Consider the following 22,792-nt stretch of genomic DNA (forward strand, 5'->3'; position numbering starts at 1 on the left):
GTACGGTTCTTTACAGACACCGACCAGGAAGAAGTAATTCCGAATGCTCCTCCCCCGGGCTGCTCACACTCGGCAATGAAACAAAGAGAAAGCAGTAACGGAGATGTGGTGTGCAGCCTCAGCTCCTCCACACTCACAACCAGCACTTAGAACGTGTGCCGTCAGGGAAGAAAGGCCACAAAAGCACACTCGTCCATGCGGAGCCGTAACAAGTCACTGAGCCCTGAACAGTTGACCAAAAATACCATAATATCCCTAATGACATTCCCCCAACTGGAAGGAATCTCTACACCAGGTTTAATTTTAATGACAACTTTCAACTTCGAATAAACCAAACAGGCACCAAAGGAATCAATCACTGGTATTTGCTCAAAATAATATTTGAAATAATTACATATCCAACCCGGAAAATCATTTCGTACAACAGCTGAAGAACCGATAATTATTTAACTCTAGGAGACCAAAATCCTTTTTTTTCTAACGTAGGAATGATAAAAGCTCATTAGGAATCCATCCACACAGAATGTCCGTGTAGAATATTAAAGGACTGGGTTCCATGACTTATCTGTGAACGAAGACTCAGGTGCAAAGTAGTACTATCAGAGCCAGGCAAGGTAGTCCTCAGTGTTCTACTGAATGAAAATAACGAATCTAAATGATCTCGCTAAGCATTTTCAGGATTTACGATAGCAAATCAACTCTATTATGCTGACGGCCTGGATTTCTATAAAAAATGGAATTTTATTGTTTTTTAGTAAAAGCAAGAAAGAAATCTTTCTCTGGGGACAAAAAGTGAATGGCTTCCTCCACATTAATCCTACGGAGAGCGTTCTCTCTGAGGACTGACACCCGGTAATGCCGCACTTGTCTGTCCAATCAGAAACTAAGGTCACTGAGGGAAGGCACTTTGTCCTACAGGCTGCCGTCTCCTCCAGGAGCCACGCCCAACAAAGCACAGCAAGGAGGCTTTCGTTAAAGGCCTTCCGAAGGCCCTGATTAACGGAAACACTCCTCACCGCACTCGGGGATATAATGTTCCTTGGTGATCTTGGCTCATCCGGGAACAGAACTCTGGAAGCGAACTAAGTCACAACCGACCTAGGAGAGCCGCGGCAGCGCGGCAGAAGAGAGCGCTGGAGACGTTATGCCAGGCTCCTTCGGCTGCGAGTGGAGAGCCACTCAGGCTGGCCGAGAAAACAGGCCCTTGGGGAGCAGAAACAAGGACACCGAACAACTACCCGAACCGGCGGCCTGAGGAAGCCTGGGCACATTGGGGCAGAGGGGCGGACCTCCAGGCGGGGCAGGAGGGCGTGCTCTCGCCCTGTCGCCGCCCACCGCTCCCCAGCGCAGCTGCTCCAGTCCCCACTCTTCCTGGCTTCCGGCCTCCCCAGGTCTCCCGGCCTCCCCAGGCCTGCAACCTGTCTGTGCCTGCCAGCCCTCTCTGTGGGCACTGAGGCGTTTCTCGAGTCGTCCTTTCCCGTTGGCCCCTCAGCTAACTCCTTCAGTCTCTCGGTTAATCTTTTCAAGCAAGGCCGCGAAGATCGCAGACCGCCGGTTCCAGATTACCATTCTTTCAAAGAGCTAAAGATTTTGCCAGCTGCCTCATTTCGCTCGGAAGCCTAAGGTGCCCAGCCGCCTTATTTAACTGAGGATCCTTCCTATTCCTCCTTCGAAGCATGCACCGTCCCTCACTCCACCTCGCCTCTCCTGTCTCTTGCGCCCCTGCTTTGACTACTTGTTCCACGGATCCCTTCGTCGTCGTAGTCAAACAAACCCAGGCTGGTCTCCTCGTGTGCAAAGCAGCCCAATCAAATTAACGCTCCCTACGAGGACGAAAGCTTCCTAACACAACACATAATGTGCTTCCCTTAAAAGTGCTACTTTCAAAAGTGCCCTCAGTTCTGCCGGGAACTCGATCGCTTTGCACCATCACAGCTTCCACGTACCCCGTGAAAGTGCGGGGTCTAAACGGATGGACCAATATAGTACGGGAGTGGCCCTACGCGTTTTGACGGTTGCACGCGAACTAAGAGGAAACCGCGGATCCCATCCCCCCAGGCAAGACGGCCACGTAAACTATCATCTAAAACAAGGACCCCTTTGAGAGTGAACGGGGACACTGTTGAACACTTGGCCAGGTGTAATGGAATCCCGCACACAGAGACAACTGCCTTCTTATCGTGGACTCCGACTGCACGGGATGTAGTGGCAGAGCCCAGGGGACAGCCCAGGTCCCCACAGAAAATGCAAAGACCCTCCTTATCTCTCGCAGAACCAGTTCCTGAAATGTTACCCAGGGTTCTCAGTTCGACTAACTGGCATCACGCTAGTTTTGGTGACTGGTCATAGAGGTTTCCTTAGGCCCACCTCTCAATTCCTTAACTGCTGCTAAGGACTGTAGTCTTACTTAATGTGTTCCACAAAGGGCATCTGCCCAGTTCTTTTCACAGTCTCAAATATACCATATGCTCAAAAACTCACCACAGTAAAACGGTTAATTCTAATTAATGGCTGTAAACAAAGAACACATCTCTCAGTTACAACCCCAAACCAAAAAAGCTTAAAAAGATAAAATACATAATTAATCAACAACATTTCAAAGCTGTTGGGTTTCTGTCTTCGTCGCTCCTCTTGCCATGCACGGTATTTGCTGTGGGCAAAACCAACTCCAATTTCTTCTTTTTAAAATCTTGAAGAGAAACAAAGCATATTTCCTTCTGTTCATCTTTTCCCCTTAAAAGCCTGGGTAAGCTGAAGGAAAAAAAAATCTATGATTATTCTCATCTATTAAGTTATCTTTTCATAAGCAGAAATGCAAACCAAGGAAAGAAGAAAGTGGATATCCAGACAATAACTGCATTCTTTCTAGGAGTCAGTATTTCACCATCTCTGTTATTCTTACACAACAACTACACGTATGTGCTGAATATAGAACTCAGACAAAAACATGCGATGTAGCAGTGTGCAACTCACACACCGTGCCCACTCCCCACACTGTTTTTGCAGACGGCTTTAATGTGTTGTACCAGACCAATACTGACAACAGAAGCTTCAACTTTTATTGCTGTTAATACCCTGAGCAATTACTGTAACTCAGCAGGAACCTCTGCCCCAAACAGCAACTATCACACTGTAATCAGCATTTCATAAGAGACGCTGTTCAAACATGAAGGCACCTGCTAATGTGCTAAAATTATACAAAAAGGGCTCTGAATCTAATAGGTTTAAAAAAGAAACAACAAACAAGCAAAAAAACATTTGTAACTTTATTTCACGACTATTATCTTTTCCATGGTGCACGGGTACTACATTTGGTGGTAAAAAAAAAAAAAAAATCATAAAAAATTAAATTAAATTAAATTAAACTGAAATTTAAAAATCCCCACAAAGACAATAAGCAGAAACAGAACAGGAGCAGTAGCCACAAGCAAAAGAAAGCTCATCAGGAAACAAGACCACTGCCCCGATTTTCAGATATCAGTGCAGCATCTGCAAAAGAAATCTTTGGGAGGAAATATGTAAGAAATAGCAAAGACCTCTAAAAATGTTAAAACTTCATACTGATGTAAAATTTGAATAGAAAGTGATTTACAAAACTAAACTGCAAGGCCTCCTTGTAACACAAGCAGGGAAATTAAAAGCAGCCTACCAAGAATAAATAAGTCACAGAAGCAAATGGCACACTTGACTTTTTTAAAACAGTAAGCATGTGTTACTTATGCAACAAAACTTTAATAAGGAAAATTAAATGGCATGCAATTTTTTAACTAGCTAAATTGGAATACACTAATTGGGTAGTTGGGGTCATTAAAAATGATAAAAAGAAACAAAGGAGACACAGAGTTAAAGACCTCTTCAGACTACATTACCTTTCTTTAGACTGAAGTATCACATACCACATACAGAGTGTCAGAACACAAATGCTGTCAAGCTACAAAGCGTTTTGGAAATGAGAGCATTCACAGATACGGATACATACCTGTACACAACTAAAGAATTAGGATTTCCCTGTATCTAAGCAGGCAGACAGGGTTCACAACCTTCAAGTACAAGGACACCTTTGTGATGTTTCAAAAGATCCCCCAAATGACAGTACTCTGATGGTATTTCGCATACCATGTTTGAGGAAAACACATAATAAGCTGATTCTTAACTGTGTATTGTCTGTAAATAAAGTGAATTTTTTCACTTTAAAATCACACCAGCATATGAATATATTTGAGAAGTAGTTGCACAAACACATGGGAGGCATATTTTAAACTGAAAATGTTTACTTGCAGACCTCTGTTAAATCTCTGCTGAGATCCAGGGATCCAGAGCCCCAAGGCTGGGAACCACCAGTCTACAACCCAGAGATCTGCCTACCTACCGGGCAATACCAGCACCTCTAAAACTGGGCAGGTTGGCAGTGGGAAGTACTATAGCTCTATACATCCCCAAACCAGACTTCCTTCCCCCAACCTCCAACACCAGGCAACCCCAAGATACACTCAAAATATCTAGGTAAAAGACAGTCATCGCCAAAAACTACTCTCTGGCCCATCTGTATTCTTTTTTTCCAACTCACCACTAATTCCCATATTTACTTCAGGTTCTTCACAATGGCTGAGAAGAAACACACGGCTTCAGAAACTCAAGAAAATCTCTGAAATTATGGCCAAAACAGCTACCAAAGAAATGAGAACTTTGGAAACGTTGTTCACAGGACAAGCTTTAAAACAGTAAGTGTTACAAAAGCAAACGGATAAAACCACTAACTGCCTTACATGTGTGCTACAGCAGCCAGGCAATTAGCACTCAGAGGTGAACTGGTTATCAAGTCAGTAACCAGGAAGAAGCAATCCATGGAACTGGAAAGAGAAGGAAGGTACAGAGCAGAAGCAACAGACATTAAAAATGCTTACCAGTTTGAAGTCTTGAATGCTACAGATGAAATACGGCGTGTTTGGCCTCCGACTCTCGATATACACACAGTCTTTAAAAGAAAAAGAAAATTTAAAACAATGGCATTTACCTTTAAGGGAACAAAGACAGGGCCCATAAAGCCACCGCATAAATAAACAAATGACAAAGCACATCTCTTTTATAGGAAAAAAATTTTCAAAGATGAATTGTAAATTACACATAACTGTAAGCTGGAGGAAAACAGCCCTTGACTTGAGGTCCTTATTGACCACTTTTCTGATCATTTAAAAGAACGTGATAAAGCCTCAATTATTGCTTCCGGGGTACCTGAAGAAGAGGGAGAAGGAAATCTCGTGGGATCAACCATATTTTGACAGAAACACTTCAATCAGGGGAATTACTTGCTCACAGCTACACAAGACAAAATTGTGAATGTCTTACTCAGATAGATGCTCCCATGTCTTCAGAAAGAGGAATGACTTTGCCAGGGGCTACTTTACTTTTAGTAAATAATTTGTGAGGAAATAAATGAAACATGTGAAGAAGACTAGCTTCAACATGCCATTACAATGACCTTTTCGCCTAAACCAAGAAAACAGAAAGAAGAAATGTAACCTGTTGTGGGTAACTTACTACTATTAAATTGTAACCTAAACACATTTTGGTTTCTAATTATAAAGACAAAGAAGGCCGCAAATCAGATGGGATGTAGTAAACCAAACCACACTTTTCTCAAGGGAATAAGAGTGTGCTTTCTTAAATTATATTTGACACGGCAATGGTTGGGCAATTATTTCTGATGCTCTCGATAGCTGGCCTCTAAAGGGCTGGTTTAAAGTCTTTAAAATGGCAGGTTAAGATACATTTTTTTTTTAAGGAAGCAATGATTTTAAGGGAAGCAGTAGCTATAAAGGGACTTTAACTAACTCTCCACATGACAACCCAAGATCATCATAAAGCTTAGAATAGGAATCTTTATGTATTATTTACTAAGAAGTAAAGGCATCTGCAGTCCATCAAATTTTCTAGGGATAACGACCATGATACCCACATTCAAAATGCCACTTGTTTGATCCTTCCTCATGATCCTTCCCAATGAGTGTATCTTAAAATAACTGAGATGCTTGAGAATACAAGCAGATTCCTCTACTGCCTTATTTCACACACATGGAGTCAAGAACAAGAAAAGGAGCAGAAATCTGGAGTCATCCATCCAGTGGACAGTCCAGTACCACCACAAGCACTAGCTGACCCAGTAAGAGGTGGATCATGAAGAAAGCCCTCACCAATGACACTTCCTTCCAAAAAAAACAAAAAAGAAACTTCCTGAAAGACATCAGGATTTTTGTAGCCCAGTCAATCCAGAAAAATGAAATCTGAATGCCAATCATCTAGGCATCCAGAACGTCCCAAACTGATTTCTTTATTCGGATGTGGACTCAACAACAAAGATTCAATCCCTCAATTCAAGTACAACAGTAGCTCAGGAATAATCTGTTGACTGAACTTTCTCTGTTATTCCAGGGTCCAGGATGCTAGATAACTCTGCTCAATATTCAGGCAACGTCCATTTAACATGCCAATCATCTTAAGAAACAAGAGAACTCTTCCCACTTCGGCAGATGTTTGTCTCACTACCCCTAATTTGGTATTCAAGTAAAACGTTTCCTAGATTAAAAACACTGCACTTGAACAATTTTGGAACAACCCAAGGATCTTAATTTCTGTGTCCAATTCCTGTTGTACCAAGTACCAGTATTTCAAGTCTCTAGATACCTATTATGTATCTGTCTCACTCAACCTGAACACAAATTAGTCCACAGGCCCTCTCTTCCTTTCACCCACCTCCTACGGAAAAGCCTGGTCTTCTGTATCTCTTAACACTGTCACACCTAACTATATTCACTGACTTCAGAACTAATGGGTTACCTCCTACCTAATGACTTCCACTTTCTTAAAGTTCATTGGACAAAAACACATGCTGCATACGATGCTTTGGTCCTACACTACATCTCAACCTCCACTGGGCTATAGTATCCAAAACTCCATTACTCTGTCCATGCCAAATTCTCTTCACTCCTTCATGTCCCCAGCACCTACTTTAAAATGAGTTCGTTCCCCAGGCAGTCAATTCTCATGAGGCTCCTCTGTAAAGAAATGGCAACACCTCCCTTCTTAAAAAAAGCTTTTTGTATACTTTCCATAATCAACAGAATCACTGTAACTATAAACCCTCTAACTCTGAGACTTAAAGTAGCTATTAACTCGTATACAAAAAAAGCTTTCCAGAAAAGGAAAGATAATCTATAATCTTTCATTTCTCACTGCAAAGTTACATTCAGGAAAATGATTATCTGTAAATATACCTGGATGTAACTCTCTTAGAGAAGGGAGGAAAGGAATAAACTGGGATGTCGAGGATGGCCCCTGATAACCCTGCCCTTAACAAGCTTTTGGCAGTCCTGGAGGCCGACTCACACCCCTTGGCCCAAGGAATGCTGCCATTAGGAACAAGGCCGAGTGAGAAAGATCCTTAAACCTGACACATGGAATTACTACATCTACTTATTAATACCTTATTAATAGATAAAAGGTCACCTCTTTCTGTTTAAAAAGCTACCATGTCAACCCAAATTCATCTAAATCCATATAGGAGATTCCAATGCACAGGACTAATCATCTATAAAACAGGTCACTGTATCCAGTGATCTCTATCAGTATTTGGAAACTTATACATGAAAAAGATAAGCTCACTTCATAATTACATAACAAAATTTTTAAAGTCTTTTATTTAAGTAATCGTAAAACACAGAATCACTAAGATCAAGGGTAATATAAACTTTTTTACCATGTCTAACTTGCCACAGAAAATGGAAAAAAAAATACATTGTTTTAATCTGACTTTTTAAATTCATTATAAAAGTAAAAGCATGAGAAATTATCGTAGAGTCAAATTTTTCTTTATCACCCTCTCATAAAAATTAGGATGGTCCAACTAAAGAGAACGCATCCTAAGGAACAATTTGGAATTCAAGTCTCACAGGGAAAAAAAAACTACTTAGTGTTACCTTAATGATTTTCAAAACAAGGTTAAGTGAGGCCAAATACTCATAGTAAAAAAATATTTCTCTCTTGTCTCATTAATTAAGCAACTATTTAAGAAAATAACTTTATATAGATGTTTTTAGTGAGCACAAAAATAAAGTGGTTTATTTGGCAAGGGAAAGATGAGAACATAAGTAAAGAGCAATGTTAAAATCTCAGTTGGAATATATGCCTAGTAATCTTTTAAAGCCAAAATGATTTGCCAAGAATCTTCATGCAGTTTATAAGTGCATAGATTGTCTGAAGTGATAAAATTGGTTTCTGTCAGTTGGGTCAATGAGCCTCAACCTGAAAATCTCCCATGGCCAACATATGTACTACAGACACCTTTTTTCTTAGAAGGAAGGAAAGAAAGTAAAGAGAAAAGGAGAAAAGAAAAATGAAGAAATAAAGAAACTGTTCTTTTTTTTTTTTATCACAAAGCTAGCAGTTCTGAAAAACCTGAGCAAAGCTGATGCAATCCATTAAGTGCATAATGCACATTTTCAAAATTATCCATACGAAAATGCGTGTTTACCAGATTGAGCAAACGGGTGCTGCAGGGCAAATATATATTTTTTTAATCTTAAAATCAGCAAGCCTGAAATAGGCCAGAAAAATGAGTGAGGCCATTACCATCGGTATCAATTATTCCGAACAATACATGATAACTAATTTTTTTTTCTCTACCAGGGGTGTCTGAAATAAAACCACGGGTCTAGGTTGAGGCTTGCTCTCTTAACACCAAGCCTCTGCCAGGGAATGGATCACACAACTGAGTGACCTCAATCCTGCATCCATGATCTATGCAATGATACTAAACAGGGGCGTTTTTGGCTATTTCTCACAACCTCAACAAAGCTCTGTGTCCAAGAATCTATTGTGCCATCTGCAAACAACAGAGCATTTGCTAAGCTGGGGAAGGAAGTCAGCCAAAACATGAAGGCAGATTCTCAAGGCAAAGAAAGCCCTCTCTGCTTTCAACAACCCTCAGCAAATCAGCAGGTTTATGTAAATAGAGCAAGAGCATGGTCCTCTCAAGGGTAAAAACCACAGCCTGAAGCATCAGGCAGTTTGTCATCCCGAAACACAAAGAACCTGTCAGCGTCCTTCCTGACAGCCTCCTCCCAGAGCACAGTGGACACTCTCCTTCACCAACTGATTGGCCAAGCAGCGCTGTGAGCCCAGCATTAAAGCTGGGGTCACAATGCACAGGCAGTGCTTGGCCACGGTGCTGTCCTTTAAAGAATTTCCCTCCTGTTAATGTGTTTCTATTTCTTAATCTTTGAAATACCTTCTCGTTCCTTCGCAAGGAACTCCAATATAATTTCCAATAGAAAATCTTCTACCTGTTTAAAAAAAGGGGGGGTGGCATGCATAAACAGACTATCTCACAAATAAATTTCCCAGAGACCCAGCTGTTCTTCCATGTTCCATTTCTCTTACACAGGATTCCTCTACCCAGACACTGAACCATTCAGTGAGGTAACAGCCGACTGGTCTATTGTGACAGAATCAAAAGTCTACAAGTATCTCACTAGTTAATACGGGTGTTCCCAAATGCCCAACATACAAAAGGGTAATGCAGCTCTACGCGCATGCGAGAAACAACACTGAAATCCCAATCCACAGAGCGTGGCCTCCAATGGAGGAGCCCCTCTCACCGCTTCAGCAGCCTCCCCATCCGTACAACAGTCAAATCCATCACCATTCCCCACTCTGTATCTAACAATACACTACATTCCAGAATAAATACTCAAAAATTACACAAGGAACAAATGACCTGAACAAAAACAGAAAAGAAGTTCTATGAGATCCTCATAAGAATGTTGTTCTGCTCAGGGCACCTGGGTGGCTCAGTCAGTTGAGCGTCCGACTTCGGCTCAGTTCATGGTCTCGCGTTTCGTGAGTTTGGGCCCCACGTTGGGTTCTGTGCTGGCAGCTCGGACCTGGAGGCTGCTTCGGATTCTGTGTCTCCCTCTCCCTGTGCCCCTCCCCCGCTCACACACTTTGTCTCTGCCTCTGTCTCTCAAAAGAAAGATTTTTAAAAATTATTAAAAAAAGAATGTTGTTCTGCTCCATCAGTATGAACATAAAGGATGCTATTTTCTAGTAAATATTTCTTTAAGAAATAACTGCAGGAATGTCTTTTTAGTTTTCTACCAGATTCTTCAGTGTGCAAGGGACACATCGTCTGGGAACAGTGGAGAACTAAAAAGAGAAAAGGAAACAAAAACTGGGAAAACAGAACCTCAGTAAGTGAAATCCTCTCAAGTGTTTACCTTTATCCTATGTTCAGACCCTGAAAACAGTCACCAAAATTGACCTGCAACATCGTAAAGATTCTAAACTCAGTGGAAAAAAGATCTCAAGTAACCCATCCTTGGTCCCTTCCTTTTTAAACTTCATGAAAATTAAATTCCATGTATTCCGGGGTGCCTGGGTGGCGCAGTCGGTTGAGCGTCCGACTTCAGCCAGGTCACAATCTCGCGGTCCGTGAGTTCGAGCCCCAAGTCAGGCTCTGGGCTGATGGCTCAGAGCCTGGAGCCTGCTTCGGATTCTGTGTCTCCCTCTCTCTCCGCCTTTCCCCCGTTCATGCTCTGTCTCTCTCTGTCCCCAAAAAAATAAATAAACGTTGAAAAAAAAAAATTTAAAAATAAATACATAAATAAATAAATTCCATGTATTCCAATGTCTACAGGTTCCCAACTAGCACTACAAAGCTAACACCGGCTTTTATCCAAAATCAGAAGACCATATACTTCTAGCAAATATCCATCTGTCATTATCCTCACTGCTAATAGGAAATTAGATGATGAGAAAAGACAGCTGGGAGGTGGGGGGAGCGGGTCATAACTAAAAGAGACTCTGTTCCAATTTCCCACTTTTCATTTCCTCCTCTAGACGTCAGAAAATCGTCTAGAACATCCAAAGCTTAAAGACTGATCCAAAACAATCATCTTTCTAACTTGAAGAAGTGATGCTGAGGTTTTGGAATAACTGCTGCAGCAAGACCCCGCCCACCACGCCCCCCCCCCCCCCAAATCCATCATACGCTACATGGGCTTGAAAACTCCGTAAAACAAGAGAAAGCAAGATCATGCCGCCCGCAGCAGCAATCTTACCAGTTACTCTGAAGCTCTGAGGACTGGCCCTAGGGTACACTCTTACTCAAGCCAAGAGCGTCTGAAGCACTCTTATCACCATTTCCTTCTGCAAACGTTCCTTAAAAAGCCCTCCTTGTGATCCACCCTGAATCCCAATTGTGAAAAAGACCTAGGCAGCTTAACATCCAAACTCCGGTTAAGTGATGTGGATCTCTCTTACAGTTTCTAACGACTGTGTTTGTGCAGAGCTTTTGTGCCGTAAGAGAACACACAGAATCTAGCGGGGAGAGGAGGATCTACCTTTAAAAATCAGCAGTGGCACCTGCCCCATGGAAGCAAAGTGTGTTAGTGAGGGCACCAGAGACATGGAGGAGGTGGATTTCAAGCCCACTCTCACTCCTGCTGCCACACTGTACCTACCTTTTTAGTGCCTGAGAAGGTGGGTGACAACCCCACCCTCAAATCAGTGGATCCTATCAAACAACTGAATTCTGCTATAAATTTGCTATTTAGGAGAGGATGACTGATTGCTAATGAAAATAACAACAGGTCCCCACGGCAAAGATTACAAACTGGAACATGGCTGAAATATGTACATTTCGGAAACCAACGCGGATAGAGTTCAAACACTTGTAGGAACACTCTGCCCAGTAATCACAGGAAGAAACAAGCAGCGGTGGGCTGGAGTGAAGGCTCCTCTCGCCCCACATGGCTGACAACAAACAAATCGCTAGTCTGATCTGGTGTCATGTCCTGCAGAGCAGATTTCAAGCAACACTGCTGGCTCCTACTCAGAAAACAATGCGCTGGGAGCCTGTGCTTCACAATAAATGGCTCAACCAATTTGCAGTGCTCACTGGAAATACACAGGAGAATTCACAATGCCTGGACTATAATTCTTATTTGGCAAATGATTTTATTATAAACTGGTATCATAGTGAATCCATTTTCTTTACGGTTTTTCTGCTAGTGTTTAATGGACCGTCAGTATAATTTAGATTTCATCTATTTAAACTCATTCAAGCCTGGCTCCTGATTGTACAGTAAATGGAACATATTTCTATTCAAGGAAATTAATGACAGTTAATTGTAGTCTGCAGCTCTCAATTTTGTAAAAGCAACTGTTTCACAGTTCAAGCATCAAGCTACAGAATTTCCCACACCAATTATTTGTGTGTGTGCATTATAGGCTCCACATCTTATAAGCCTTCCTTGCAAGACTAATGTATATGTTCATAAAATATTTCTTCCCATTCAAGTATTTATTACCAACTTCTCAGAAAGAGTTAGGACTTAAATATAACTAACAGCTGGGAAAATAAAAGTTTAGTTCTCAGTCTGACAGAGAGATGCTCTATTATCGGTTTTTTTTTTAGCTAGCAACACTGAAGATTAAAATTTCCTACTTTTTTTTTTACTATTAAACAATTTTCTTATATATTTCAAATAAATCATAATGTAGACATTAACTGAAATTTATTAAAAGTAGGTTAAACTTACCATATGGATTTAGATCTACAAACAAGGTACACGACACATATTAATATTCTACTGAATTGCTTCTGAGACTGATAACTCTGTTTCACAGAAATTTACCTGGGTTTCATTTACCAGGCCACACAATCCCATGAGTGATTCTCTTCTTGAGTGATCAGTCTGTCACCTAAACATCCACACAGCTGTGTGAGAAACACTTAACGGAGAAAAAGGCATGCAAAAAAGTGCCTTAAAAGAAACTTATCAAATCAAGAGCCAAACAATAATAAGGCAAGCATCCAGAATTTGCTACCCCAAAATTATAACCACCAGAGTCATTCACTGACTGACAAATTGCAATTCACACAAAAGTATGAGAAGGAAAAGAAAACCACAAGCTACTCTTTTCATTCTTTTTCAGTGGACATTTACATCTACTTAACTGGTCCCTGAATCGCCTATAACCACATTATGCCCTGTTCCATGAACTCCCTCATGCTGTTGCCCCTATTAGAGATGCTCTGCTTCTACCTGGTCCTATTGTAATTCTGCCCCAACTCCAAGACCCAAATCAAGGTCTTCATGGTCCTTCATGTTTTCCGCAGTATCACCAACTTATAGTCTGTCCTATTCAGTTAGTATTTTGCCCACTCACTGCCTGCCAGTTACTAACGCACAACCCTACTTGAACAATTTCTCCCTATAAAATGAAAGATCAAGAACTAGAATCCTGTCTACTTTTGTATCTTGCCCCGCCTCACCTCCACAAAACGCCTTGCACAAAGTTATAGATACAGAAGATTGTATTATGTTATCGACTGATCGATATGTCACTAATACTATTGCTGACATCTAACATACCTCATTAAATTCTACTAGCTTATTCCAAAACTACTCCAGGCCTCAAATTTATTCTCAGCTTTAATTTATATAAACTTCTAAGAGCAAATGAAACGCTACTCGCTGACTCTCATTCTATCCGTGCCTCTTCCCTCTCCCCTTAAATCATTATTGTTTTAATTTGGGTTTTTGTTGTTGTTACTATTGTTTTTGGCCAGGTGTTTATTTTAAAATTAAAGTCAAAGACCAAAGAAATTTCAAAAATAATTTAAAACCTCTACTCACTTTCACATGACAAAAAATATGGAGACCTCAGATTTCCATTAAAGATCTTCAGCCCACTGTGAATTATGTCATTTTATAAGTACTCAACAGGTATTTGCAGAAAAAACTCCACCTACACAACGATTTCCAATTACCTACCTCCTTGGCATTCTACGTGTGGCAATTCTGCTTTATAACATATATATCGTTCTCAGCCTAGAATGGGGGGAAGGTGGGATCTTGTCTGGTAATCTGCTACATCATTCTCAGGCCAGAATGGTGGGAGTGGGGAGAGGGGGATCCTGTCTGGTAACCTGCTCTGCTAATCGCCATCTACCTGCCACTTTTAGAATCAAAATTAGCAAAGATCTATGCAAGGTAGCAGTATTTAAAGGATCTCAATGCGCCTTGATTCCCAAGAATGACGAGACATTCAGTTTTACCTTCTGGTGTAAGAAGCTCTGGCCGCTTTCTACATGAAACTGCGCCCAACACGCTTCAAAACCCACGTGCAGCCGCTTTGGGCCAATATAACACTTAATGAGACTTTTCCTCTCCGTAATCTGTACCTCGTAAAAATCATGTTTTGAACATCTGCTGAGAGGAAATGAATCAGAACTTTGGGGGGGAAATGAGACTTCTCTATTTGAAGTAGTAAAGGCAAATCCTGTCACTATTATATTAAAGCTAAAAAATGAAGATACGTACATGCTACAAGAAACATAATCATAAACTTATAAAATGTTCACACACAGACTTACTGGGCACCAGCTACAAACCAGCTAAGTGCTAGAGATACTGAGATGAATAAAAATACTGTCTTTCCCTTGACAAGCTCACCATCTAGTATCAGAGCTGGACGTGGAAATAAAAACATAACTATATGTAGGCAATAATTTTAATTGCACTTGTGTTTTAGTGTCTGTGTGGAGACTGCTAGGGGAGCATAGCATTCTTGCTTACAAATAGACGCCTTGCACGGCCTGTGGCCCGCCTCCATTAGAGCTGGTTTTATAAAATGAACTCTGGCCATGGGATATAAACAGAACTGCTGTATTTCAACTTCTGGAAACTGATTACTGAAAAGAGGAGGTCCTGCTCTCCTTATCCTTCCTGTCAGCCTGAAGGCAAATGTACTGGCTGGAGGTGGAGCATGAAATGGATCACAAATGACACCGGGAATGGAGGCCACACACAATAAAATGACAAAACCTTTGACTGTAGCTTAAGAGCCAGGCCAAGAACTTACTATTCACGGTTCGGCCTTTCTGGCCAATGTATACAAGTATCTTCATTTTAAAACAGGGCAAAATATTTAAATGACATTCATGAACAAAGTGACATGCAAAACAATGATTTGGGAAAACCTTTCTAATTTTTTTTTAATAGGAAAAGCTAGGAAGGAGCAGATAACCCTAACAAGTGTATAAAAACATAGAATGCAGTGTTCAATTCAGGATGACTAAAATAGCCTGATTAGATAGCATACACTATTCCTTTCCAGTAGGATTAAGAATTAATCCCCAGAGGCAGATACAATAAAGCAGAACAAAGTCTACAACTGCCTCCCTGAAGAGACGTCACAGCTAAGTCAAGTTTCTAAGCTGTGACTCTAACCCAGGGTTTCACAAGTAGGAATAAGGGAAGGTAGCTTCTCATGCAAGTTGAATGGCATCGTGTGTAGGGGGCAGGTTGACAGTGTCCACTGGCACCACTCGGGCTTTCCCTTTCTTCTCCACTTCCTCGTGGGTCTGATTTCAGGACTTCAGAGACAACACGTGGCTGTTCCTCCAACAAAAACACAGGCACCACTGACAACCAAATTTTCTGGACCGTTTTATCATTTGCAAAAGTTAATGCTGACCAGAATTCATATTCCACTAAGGTCTCAGAATATAATCCATATTTTACTCCATACTAGAAAGAAGACATTCTCTCTAATGTCTGTCACAGCTTTAGCTCCTCTTTCCAGGCCATTAAGTGCAGATAAAAAACAGAGCACACAAATGTGTCCGATCCGTTCTCTGAAGTGAAGATTTACTATCCAAAGATGATGTAAAGTCTTCTGCTCTAACTAGAGAACGCTTTTCCTATTTCAAAACCACAAATTCAGTCCACTTGCAGAGGCCAAAGTCCCATTGTACATGAGGGCTAATTCAAAAAAGTTGTAATAGCAGTACATTAAAAATCTCCGGACATCCAGACATACCCTTTAACTCAGCAATTCTATTCCTAGGGAGAGTGAGCAGAAATGAATATATAAATTTTCACCACTACTGTTTATAATGGAAAATATTTGGAGAGAACCTAAAATCCAACAATATACAACTAGTTGTTATAGTTGTTATGATATCGATCCACTAATGTGGGTCCACCTAATGTTTTTCATGCCACAGATGCCTTTAGCAATCTATATACAACTTATCAAAAACAGTTTGTTTTGTTTTACATTCACACACACACACAAAACATGCACTGAAATACTTATCATGGCATGAGAAAAAAATATTTGTAATACATGTACCTCTTTATTGACTCATTAAATAATAAAATTAACTAAAGTTTATTCCCTTAATAACATTCATAATTTTGAGGTAGTGACATCATTTTCAGGTATTTTTCTCTACGTTATGTGATATAGGAATATCTGTGATTTATATTGGTGTCACAGTTACTGCCAACATTACTATGGCTTATTGCCTATCTTCATAATTGAAGCATAATTGAATGCTAAATGTCATCTGAAACGTAATGAATTACTGAAAATAAAGATACAATTTTTACCCACCCAAGTTCACAGTCTCCTGAATTATATTCACATTCCCCTGAGGTGACCATGGACCCTTCCAGGCTGAGAACTCCAGTATTAATGGTATAATATGCAGTAGTAATGATTCAAATTTATAATTACTGGCATGACAATAAATTCAGGACATGTTAATTTCACAAGCATTATTACAAAACAGTGAAGAGCCTAATCCCACACGTTGTTTACTATGGAAAGTGGACACACAACAAAATAACAATAGGTTCGTGGTTTTGAGATTTTTAATTTTTGCTTATCTGAACATTTCCATTTCCATTTCCATATTGTTTGCTCATGAAAAAGAAAGAAAAAAAGAACAAATGCAGGAGGCAAATTTTGCGGGGGGGAGGGAAAAAAAAGAAAGACCTATAGCCAAGTTTTATAAGTGCATTCACAGGGCAAAGGCAAAAAGGTACAGGTGAATCCAGAGGAGAGAACACAAAATGGGACCACCTCTAGTCAGCACAGAAAGTGAGTTACAGAAACAATACTGAAATGGGAGTTGGAAATCCATACATGGCTCTACCGGATGCCACAGCACTGAATATTCTAGCAGCTGGGAGAGGACAGAAGTAAAAGATAACAAAACTGCGGGTCTCTACCAACAGGTAGCCTCCACCAATTGGGATCTGAGCGCCAAAAGCACTCCAAGTCCAGGATGCCAAATATCTACTTTTTGGATAGGTGCAAACTTTAAAAGCATTCTAGTTGATAAGCCTGAAAGACAGGCCAGGGGTTTTCTCCCTCCAAAGGTCTTCTAGCCAGTACACAGAGCAAACTGGAACCCAGGTATCCATCATTCAGCCTGAAATGTGGGGTATAAAACCCCTTGTAAGGAAGAAGCATGATCTCTCCCAAGTCTGAATGCTGCTGCTGGCGTTAATTCTCAAACACAAACCCCAGAACTTTAGTTATATTTTTGCACTATGGATTCGTGGTCTTTAAAACACTACTTTTTAGCTTTTACTGTTCCTGACAATATAAAAACACAACATACCAGGTGAGATGTTTGACATTTCCCTTCCCTCTACTAAAGAGGAAAAAAAATTGTAATTATCGAAAGTATGGTTAACAGCCCTCAATCAATTTGGTAACAGTGTGCACAGTGCCTGCGTTTTACAATACCAGCACAGGAGGATGACAGACCAAGCAGGAAACTACCACCTGATAATAACAACAGCCTGCCTCAGAGCCTACAGTTACCCACAGCTTTACTAACGGAGCACAAATTAAAATGTTAATGTAAAAGGTGAGAATAATGAAAAGTAACGTACTAAAATAAGATTAAAAATAAGTATTATAAACTCACTCCATTCCCCCTTCTTTAAAAGGAACTTAAAGCTATATAACCAACTCCCCCAACGTTTCGTTTTACTGTATCAATCTCTATTGATCTGGTTAAGGTAAGCCACTAACACACCATCTGTCAAGCAGCAACATCTGCCCAGCACACAAAGAAAGCCAGAACAACGCCTACAGCCTTTAGAGGGAATATAAAACAACTCTATCTTTGTATTTTACAGTTCGGTTTATACATTTCACTAAGCATCAAAACTGGACAACACTGAAGAGGTGTTCCTTCTAAAGGCAACTGAATCAGGAAATTTAGAAATAGAAGTGAGAAAATGAATTCAGGGGTCAAATGAGTGAACAAATGTAGACTTTCTTTCATATATAGCATATAGTATGCTGCCTGATTAGTTTGAGCACATATTTAAGGGTGAAATAATGAAAAAGATGTAAAGGTACTGGATACTTAAGGTATTCATAATGATAAAGGGTCATTATGTGTGAATATAATAGACTTGGTAATGTGACTTCAGAAGTTTATCCATTTTCAGGCATTTTATTTATTTTTAACAGAGAGAGAGAGAGAGAAAAGGAGAGAGACAGAGTGCATGAGCATGCACAAGCAGGAGAGGTACAGAGGGAGAGAGAGAGAATCTTCATCAGGCTCCATCCTCCATGGCGAGCCCAACACTGGGCTCTATCCCATGACCCTGGGATCATGATCTAAGCTGAAATCTAGTGTTGGACACTCAACCAACTGAGCTACTCAGGGGCCCCATTTCCAGGCATTTTAAGCGTTAACCTAAAAGAACCAGGTAACTTATTTAACTGCTCCCGTCTATTTCAGCATATTAAAAATGTATTACCAAATTTATACCAACACAAACATATAAAGGAGTAGAAAAGCGTATTTTTACTTTTGGTAGTTTTCACGGTATTCAGATATCTTCAAAGGAAAACTCATGTACACAAGTATCTATTCTATAGTACTTAAGTGCTTTACAAAAGGAAGACATTCTTGTACACATCCATTTTAAAGTAAGTCAACAAACATAAAACCCTGCTCCATCTTTAAATTCACAGACAATGTTTTTAATCTTGGAAAGTCTGGTTTTCTCAGCTGGTGAAGCCGTCAGAATAAATAGAAGGCAGCATCTGGAAAGATGACAAACACATGGGTCAACGTCAACTACAAGCCAATCCCTGTCACGAGTGGAGCCAAATTCCAGCATTTCAATTTCAATGATGCTCTCCAACTCAAATATCACCATGCCACTTCAGATCAAAATTGTTTCCTTTTAAAAAGAGCTTTTTACAAAACTGATAGAGTGTAACAGATTAAACAACTCTTTCAGCAATTTCCTCAGCTACTACAAAGCAAGGCATCGATGTATAATTATAATAAAGGGAACATTTAACAATTAATTGAGCCAGCAAAAGCTAAACCTCCAGAGCTTAGGAGTTCAAACGCTTGCTCACTAAGCAAAAGGGCCGAGGATTTTAACATAACTGCAGGAAATCTCAGTCCAATTAGACTCTAAGTAAATATAAATCTTGTTCCACTGTGATTGGGACTCTGTTCGTCACAGTCCATCAGGCTGATTTCGGTAACCGGCTTGGAGATTCAAACAATAGAACCCCGCCCCTCTGTGGTCTCTCCCCATGCTGTGGTGTTAATCCAGTTTCTCCAGGTTCTGTGCAGGACAGAGAAGTCTCTGGAAGGCTGCTTGCTGGCTTGCTTTTACAACCAACCGACAAATAAGACTCCCAAAACACATCACACAACTGTGAGGTGATACCGTCTCTGGAGATATTGATGATTTGGGCCAGTTTATAATGGTGACATATGAACTAATTTACTTTCTTTCCTCATTCAGTTTCTATGTAGGGGAGATGTATATACACTCAAAAAGAACACAGAAATAAACACAGGGCTTCAAAGTGGCATGACCTGGGACGGCAAGTACTTCACAGGGATATCTTCTCCACTGGCAAACTTCTTGAGAAGAATTTATGCTGAATTAACCGGGGGGCTGGTGGGGGATGGGGTGGGGGGGATCCCAACAACTACCTTATTCATAAAGCATCTTTCTATGCCTCATAGAGTCTGAAGAGAAGCAGGAAAAATTACAACTTAATGTCAACAAGTTTCAACAATACAAGCAAATAAAAAGTATTTTTTTAATTTAACTAGATAAAGCAAATTAAAATTTTAAAGGTAGCACAAAATACTAGGTGGTGAAAGAAGTTTAAGGATTATTAGAACAGGCAGAGTTAGAGGTCATGGCAGGAAACCCACACAGCAGAGACTGTCACTATGGCCTATAGGTCAAATCTGACCCCACTGCCTGTTTTTGTAAGACCCACAAGCAAAGAATGGTTTTTACATATTTTAATTGAGGAAGGGAAAATTTCTCGACATGTGAAAATAACACAACTCTAAATGTCAGTGTCCACAAATAAAGTTTTATTGGAACACAGCAATGCCCATTCATTTGTATCTTGTCTATCTATTGCTGCTCTTATGACACAAGGGCAGAATCGAGTTGTTACAACAGAGACTCCATGGCCTACAGCAAAGCTGAAAACATTAACTATCTGGCCCTTTACAGAAAAAGTTTGCTGACCACTACTCTAGAAATGCTAACTAAATAAGTAAAGCAGCTCAAACGACAGTGTAAATTTTATGCCATAGAAGACTACACTATAAAAGGGCTTTGATTTGAAAATGACACATTTGATCTGCAGTGTTATGTTTATAAATTGCTCAAGAATTTTTCTAGAGGTAATATCAAGTATACTAGCCTGAAACATACACAATAAAGCTTTTAACTAACGCCTTAACAAGGACAGTAGAGTGCCTCTAACATCACGTCTCCAAATTCCTTGTCATGTCCCTCATCATCTGGGCTAAAAACTCAGCTCATCTGTGAATCCAGATCAGGGATGGAAAATGTTCCCATATCTGCACTCAAGAAAAACATAGCCAATTGATCAGAGCACTCCTTCCAAATGTACTACATTCACCCTCAATCATCTGGAAAAGGAGATAAAATCCATTTGCCATCTAATTTAGATGATCTATTTTTCTCATCTAGTTTGGTTTTCTTTACCATTCATTCTTCCTTTATTGTAGTTCTTGTACCTTCTTGTGTGAAAACCATGTTCGCAACTTGGCAGACAGGGTGACAGTGAACAACAGGTAAGCTCTTGCTCTCTGATATCTGTGAACGGGTATTAATAAGGCAAGCTGCGTACCATCAATTAAGAAAAAAAAATACTGGGCTTCTTAGTCCTTTTATTGAAATATCGAGTATGAAGGGGCTTTTGATAAACCCTGCATCTTGCCTTTTTTTTTTTTAACTTCATATAACGTTTTGAATTAGCTAGATAGATGCAGGGTCTACTGTGACACCCTCCTGCCCCTACCCCCACCTCCCCCCCACCACCACACACACACAAAAGCCAGCTTTCCATATTCAACATGATGTACTCCAGAAGGGGTCTCAAGAGGCAATAACTAAACTGGATAACCAATACCACCAAAACAAAAGCTCTCTATCAACTATGGCAAACTCAAATCATAGCTAGACCCAAGTCCAATTCAGACACGTAATTACTCATAACCAGGAGTGCACCACGACTGACCCACCAGAGTGAGGTCCTGAAGCCAAAGCCTATGTCCAACAGGAGCCACGTTAACATCAACAGAGAGGTTTGAGAGCAATGTCCACTATCAAAATAACTTTAGCCAGCAATTCCGTGGGTTTCCAGTTTCTTTATTGAGATATCTTTTAAGTAACGAAAAGTTGTGTCTGAGCCTATTCCTGTGTCACTGAATAACTTCATAAGATGTCACTAGTCAGACAAGACCGTGTGAACGAGTGAGCATGCCGCCAGACATTTTAAATATTCATAAGGATTACATAGGGCTGAGAAAGTGAAGAACACAAAATCCTATTATTAGGGCCAAAGATCTTCATTTTTGGAGAGGAAGCACATACACCCTGGGATCCCCATCATGTTCAACTGTCCGTAGAGGCAAACCTGAAATGAATGTTTTAAAGCGAGGAGGGGGGCAGACAGTCAACCACAAGAGAGTTGCAGACTTCTGTGGCCAAAGAATAGGTGAGGCGAGGTGAGAAGCCGCCTCCTTTCAGAGTTTTGGAGATGGAGGGCTAAGTGACTATAAAGATCATCCTTCAGCAGGTGTACGTATCTGAAAAGGTTGAACAGTTGAAAAACCTGTCGTTAAAAATTAAGTCACCCGAATTAACTGGGGTAGTAATGACCTCCTTAAACTGATATCCTTTAACCCTGCAAAGATTTAGAATTGAGAAAGATTTAAGAAAATCAATAGTATATTGGGCACCTGGGTGGCTCAGTCAGTGAAACACACCTGCCTTGGGCTCAGGTCATGATCTCACAGTTTTTGAGTTCAAATCCCGCATTGGATGAGCTCAAGCCCCACTTTGGGTGAGCATGCATGAGCCCTGCTTCAGGTGAACACGAGCCCCGCTATGGGTAATTAAAACAAACAAACAGGAACCTGCTTCAGGTGGCCCTGCTTCTCTCTCTCTCTCTCTGTCTCTCTCTCTGCCCCTCACTCGTGCCCTCTCTCTCAGAAAAAAAAATATATATACTATATTAACATTTTCTGGATTAATAAAGAAGATCAGGAAATATTCGATATTTTTATTCTTTTTATAGTTAAAGGAATTTGGCTTACAACAACAGACCCATAATTCCAATTTTAAAAAGTAAAACCTAGGACTTTATTTTAGGCCTGGTCTTTTCTAAAGAAGCCCTCCATATCTACGTATACTCACTTAATCCCCATCACAGGCTTGAGGTGGGTACTCTGATCCCCATTTCGCCTATGAAGAAATAAAAGCACAGAAGTTGTCCCTCGCCACCTCTGCCCACCCTCAGTGGTAGATTGTGCTGGAATGTCGTCTCTCTATGTGAAATGGATTCAAACATGCAGTTGGGATTGAAACCTAAGTAAGTTTATGCCCAG

The 22,792-nt window shown here is 40.5% G+C and overlaps 1 protein-coding gene across 6 annotated transcripts in view; it reads right to left on the reverse strand.

The window, feature by feature from the left end:
* RERE (arginine-glutamic acid dipeptide repeats) overlaps positions 1-22,792 on the reverse strand; it is a 424,113-nt gene that overhangs the window by 225,182 nt on the left and 176,139 nt on the right. For all 6 annotated transcript variants that reach the window (XM_043573708.1, XM_043573701.1, XM_043573705.1 and 3 more), the window contains one exon: positions 4,905-4,975. In XM_043573708.1, coding sequence (XP_043429643.1) covers positions 4,905-4,975 — 71 coding nt within the window. The remainder of the gene's footprint in view (positions 1-4,904; positions 4,976-22,792) is intronic.

This window comes from Prionailurus bengalensis, chromosome C1 (assembly GCF_016509475.1).
Source record: "Prionailurus bengalensis isolate Pbe53 chromosome C1, Fcat_Pben_1.1_paternal_pri, whole genome shotgun sequence".
Taxonomy (NCBI): Eukaryota; Metazoa; Chordata; class Mammalia; order Carnivora; family Felidae; genus Prionailurus; species Prionailurus bengalensis.